General features: G+C 39.2%; 1 protein-coding gene across 1 annotated transcript in view; it reads right to left on the reverse strand.

The window, feature by feature from the left end:
* stard10 (StAR related lipid transfer domain containing 10) overlaps positions 1-5,000 on the reverse strand; it is a 19,101-nt gene that overhangs the window by 6,087 nt on the left and 8,014 nt on the right. Inside the window, exons 2-3 of the mRNA XM_077230371.1 lie at positions 1,744-1,891; positions 1,007-1,110 (exon numbers count right to left, since the gene is read on the reverse strand). Of these exons, the coding sequence (XP_077086486.1) occupies positions 1,007-1,110; positions 1,744-1,891 (252 nt within the window). The remainder of the gene's footprint in view (positions 1-1,006; positions 1,111-1,743; positions 1,892-5,000) is intronic.

Genomic DNA, 5,000 nt, shown 5'->3' on the forward strand with positions numbered 1-5,000 from the left:
ACAGGATCAGAGTGAGACGCTGCAGACCATCACATCATTAGTAAAGATCAGAAGGTCGTTAGCAGAATCATTTCTGTCCTGACCAATTAAACACACACACTGAACACACGTCACGCATTCAATAACACAATAATACAGCGATTCATTAAGTTTCAGCTCGAACAATCTCTTGAATCCCTCTTTAATTAACGTCAATTTGCATGTTTACGGTTCTCTGATGATGGTTAATTGTCACATGACAGCTAACAAACACAACATTTCATATTTCATCAACTCCATGAACCCTCTGGTGCTCTTCGCGTCTCAGTCAAAAGGGACCGGATTTTAGATATGATTTTGTCAATGAAATGAATGTAAATATATTTTAGTATAATGATTGTTTTTTATTCAATATTTGGTATTTTTAGGGGATTTTTTTATACTAAATTATACTTGCGCTGCATTTATAATCCATTTATTCACTTAGCATAGACCTAAAAATTAAATGTCCAGCTTAAACTGTTGTAAATCTTGAACGCTGTAGAGCGACAGACTGAAGTTTGATCTCTTCTCAAACACGACACTTGGCAGATTATTGCTGACGTGAAAAAAGTTTTAAAAAGTAAACTAAACAAAAGTAACAGAATTTTACATGTATTATGAAAAAATGCAAAAAAATACTATTTTCAACTTTTATATGAAATCACGTTTTACTCTAATTTGGCGCACAACCTGTTTAGATTTATGGCTTTAATTTTTCTTGCAGTTTTAAAGCTTGATATCTCAGTAAATGATCTTTCAGTGAGATGTTGTTCGGCTGCAGTACCAAACGCTTCCACTAGAAGAAATTCGTCTCATTTACAATGCGTCATTTTCTGCTTAATTTTTTTCGGGACCAATTATGATTTTTTTTTGTGTCCACATAGCAAGTGCCAAAAACTTTATTTTCGTAAATTTTCGTACCAATCGGATGAAGTAAAAAAAAACATTTGGTCAAAAATGATTGAAGAGCTGCGTTTTCACTCACAGCGTGTTTGACAGAGTAGTTCATGATGATGTAATCGTTGCCCATCGGCAGCCATGAGCGCAGGGTGATGACATCACGGTTCTTCAGCGGCTTCGGACACTTCCCTGAGAAGAGTTAGCGCTTAGCATGAGCAACGACTCAGAAAACCACCGGTCACTCACACAGTAATTAGCATATTCAGATATGTATTGCGTGTACAAAACAGTCAGAATTGTAATTCTAAGAAAAAAGTTAGAATATAGGTATAAACTCACAATTTCAACTTTTTCTCCCAATTCTATTAAAAAGTCAGAATATAAGAAACTCACAATTCCGAGTTTCTCACAATTTAGACTTTTTTTCTCGCAATTCTACGAGAGAAAAAAAATCTGAAAATAGGGCTATAAACTCTTGAAAATAAAGTCGTAATTGCAAGAAACTCTGAATTGTGAGAAAAAAAATCTGGAATTGCAATTCTACAAAAAAAGAAATCTGAATATATGTAAATTCACAATTGCAACTTTTTTTCGCAATTCTACGAAAAAGTCAGAATAAAAGGTATAAAGAATCACAGTTAACCTTTTTTATTTTTATCCTGTGGAGGAAACAAGCTTAAGTACACACACACACACACACACTAATACTCACTTTTACTCTCTCTCTCACACACACACACACACACACACACACACACTAATACTCACTTTCACTCTCACACACACACACACACACACACGTTAAGTACTGCGAGGTCTTACAGGAGTAATAGCCCACGTCAGCGTTGACCGTCAGTTTGCCGATGTCGAAGGTCTCGATGACGTTCGCGTCCCATTTCCGCCGATACTCGATGTCGTGGAGAACGTCGTACATGGTCTCGGCTGGGATGTCCTTACACTGCATACGACACTAGCGGAGATAGCAGAACCGTTACCCAGAATGCATCTCTTTAACCCTCTACGAGTCTGATCATTTTATGCAGGAATATATAGTAAAACAGAACATACAATTGCACTTCAAATGAACTTTGCTAAAAAGATAAATCTTGGATAAGATTTTTGATAAGGTCTCTTGATTACTCTGCTTTTTATTATTTTATAAATAAATGAAGCCTATTTTTTAAATGATATTGAGCTTATTGACTTCAGTTAGCCTTGACTGTCAGGATCACAAGTGTGACGCTAAAGTTAAGATGTAATTAAATGTTAACTAAAGTTAAAGTATAGTCTTTCTCTTCCCAGAAACAGAGCAAGATATGGGTGACATCATCATGCGCAAACATCTTGTCCCTGATCCCACATCATATTCATGGAATAAAAGCCATTTGCTACAAGCGTCTGAGATAATTCAAGTGTCCGTGACCCTAAAAAAGAAACGTGAGTGTGTGTGTCAGTGTGTGTGAGATAGAGAGAGTGTGTGTGTGTGTGTCAGTGTGTGTGTGTGTGTGTGCGCGTCAGTGTGTGTGAAAAGAGAGAGAGAGAGTGTGTGTGTGTGTGTCAGTGTGTGTGTGCGCATCAGTGTGTGTGAGATAGAGAGAGAGAGAGAGTGTGTGTGTGAGATAGAGAGAGTGTCTGTGTGGGTGTCAGTGTGTGAGATAGAGTGTGTGTGTGTGTGTGTGTGTGATAGAGAGAGAGTGTGTGTGTGTGTGTGTGTGATAGAGAGAGAGTGTGTGTGTGTGTGTGTGTGATAGAGAGAGAGTGTGTGTGTGTGTGTGTGTGTGTGTGTGATAGATAGAGTGTGTGTGTGTGTGTGTGTGTGTGTGTGTGTGTGTGTGTGTGTGTGTGTGTGTGTGTGTGTGTGTGTGTGTGTGTGTGTGTGTGTGTGTGTGTGTGTGTGTGTGTGTGTTTGACCTACATCAGGTGAAATGAGGCTGCAATCATTCTGAATTTGATTAGTGAAATATTAAACCAGGCCATTAAATCTCATCTCAACAGCACCTGTGTTTTCTAGAGCAACGACACTAATGTTCATTTTCATCCTCCAAACTCAGTGTGAAACAACAGATACGCTGACATAAATACAGAACAATTGAGTTGAAGCACTAAAATTACTGAACAGGAAATAAATATAACAACACTACTGACTCATAAAATGTATAAATGCTAAACATTATCCTAGTATTTCTACTCTGGTATCGAAATTTGCATCAAAAATTGAAAATGTTCACTGTTATCTACAATGTTTATATAATATATATAGCAACCTTGTTTCCTGCAAAATATACTTGATTCCATATTTAAAAAATGGTCAGTCTATGTTGAAACAGGACAGAAACCCTGGAGTGGGATTTTCGTGAAGCTCCACTGGAGATAAACATCATGAGTGGGAGGACAGATCGTGTGTGTGTGTGTGTGTGTGTGTGTGTGTGTGTTTCGGGGGAAGCCCAACAGCTTTGAGGAGAATCTGACATCTACAGCCACCCACACAGAGCTGTGCTGCACGCTCTGTGTGTGTGTGTGTGTGTGTGTGTGTGTGTGTGTGTGTGTGTGTGTGTGTGTGTGTGTGTGTGTGTGAGAGAGAGAGTGTGTCTGAGAGAGAGAGAGAGTGTGTGTGTGTGTGTGTATTCTAGTTTCTAATAAATTATTTGATGCCTGCAGTCATGGGTGTTTCTTTACTGACATCTATTCTTTCTTCATCAACTAGAACTACACAAACACAGACACTCATGCCAAGCAACACACACACACACACAGCGCGCAGCACAGCTCTTTGTGGGTGGCTGTAGATGTCAGATTCTCCTCAAAGCTGTTGGGCTTCCCCCGAAACACAAACACACACACACACACAGAGATCTGTGTGTTTGTTTCACCTGCTAATGATGAGAGAACGCCTGTAAACAACAAGTGAGATGGATCTTCCTGCCGTGAATCAGTTGGAAGCTTCATTAGAGTTTCCAGGGTATCGAGTCACATTTCACTAAAGCCCCTGAAGATAAAGAAATATTCAAACTACTGCTACATTTAATGCAAATAAAACACTTTATCGGTCGTACGGAGACACACAGAGCTGATGACTGACACTGTGACCACTGCAATATCACTAACACACACTAAACACACACACACACACACAGTTGTAATCCAAATTATTCAAGCCCCTGAATAGAATCCCTCACAACTGCACAAATCTGCAGAACAGGTGTTGTCTCACTAATCAAGGGCTTCATTAGTTGCACCAGGTGTTCTTGAGCTAGAACACATGAAATATCTGAACTGGCGAGGTTTCTTGAGTGTCACGTTTGACTCAGTGTTTCCCCTAGAAATGTTTCCAGCAGCGGTGCTGTTACGTGCCGGAGGTCGTTACCAAGCCGCGAACGGGGGTGGGGGGTCTAGGGGCATGCACCTCCGGAAGATTTTTTCCTCAAATAACCCCTTAAACCATGACTTCCGGCAAGTTTTGTGGATAGAAATGGACATTTTGAGACAAACAAATATGACATACCATCAACAGATTCAAGGCATGATTATTGCACCTCCTCTCACTCATGTCCTACCACAGCTTCCCTCACCTGCACTACTGATCTTGTTTTCTGTAACACACTTTAACACTTAGATGCATCACGTAACCAGTTCTTTCATTTACTTTATCCGGTAGAACTTTTGGACATTAAAATTCAAATGAAACGTTTGATTAGTTTAAAAGGTGACTAGCTTACATAGCCTATTTTACTTCACTACCCTCCAGGGACGTGCAGAGAGTTCAGCAGGAGCAGGGGCTCAAATATAAGAAAGGGGCAATATGTAAAAAAATAAAATAAAAAAAAATGCATATGCTCATCTAGCCTGCATTTATTTATTCAAAAATACAGAAAAAAAACAGTAGCTTAATATTGTGAAATATTATTACATGATGTTCTTTTTAACTATTTTATTAATCAGAGAATCTCACTAAAAGAGCATCACTATCATATTAGAATGATTTCTGAAGGATCATGTGACACTGAAGCCCCACTAACTGTGACAAAGCCCCCCCTCTCTGCACGTGCCTGCTAATGCTAACCTCGGCTCCTCCATGGTCC

The sequence above is a fragment of the Siphateles boraxobius genome, unplaced genomic scaffold, assembly GCF_051911475.1.
Source record: "Siphateles boraxobius isolate OS27281-9 unplaced genomic scaffold, OSU_SipBor_1 143, whole genome shotgun sequence".
Classification (NCBI taxonomy): Eukaryota; Metazoa; Chordata; class Actinopteri; order Cypriniformes; family Leuciscidae; genus Siphateles; species Siphateles boraxobius.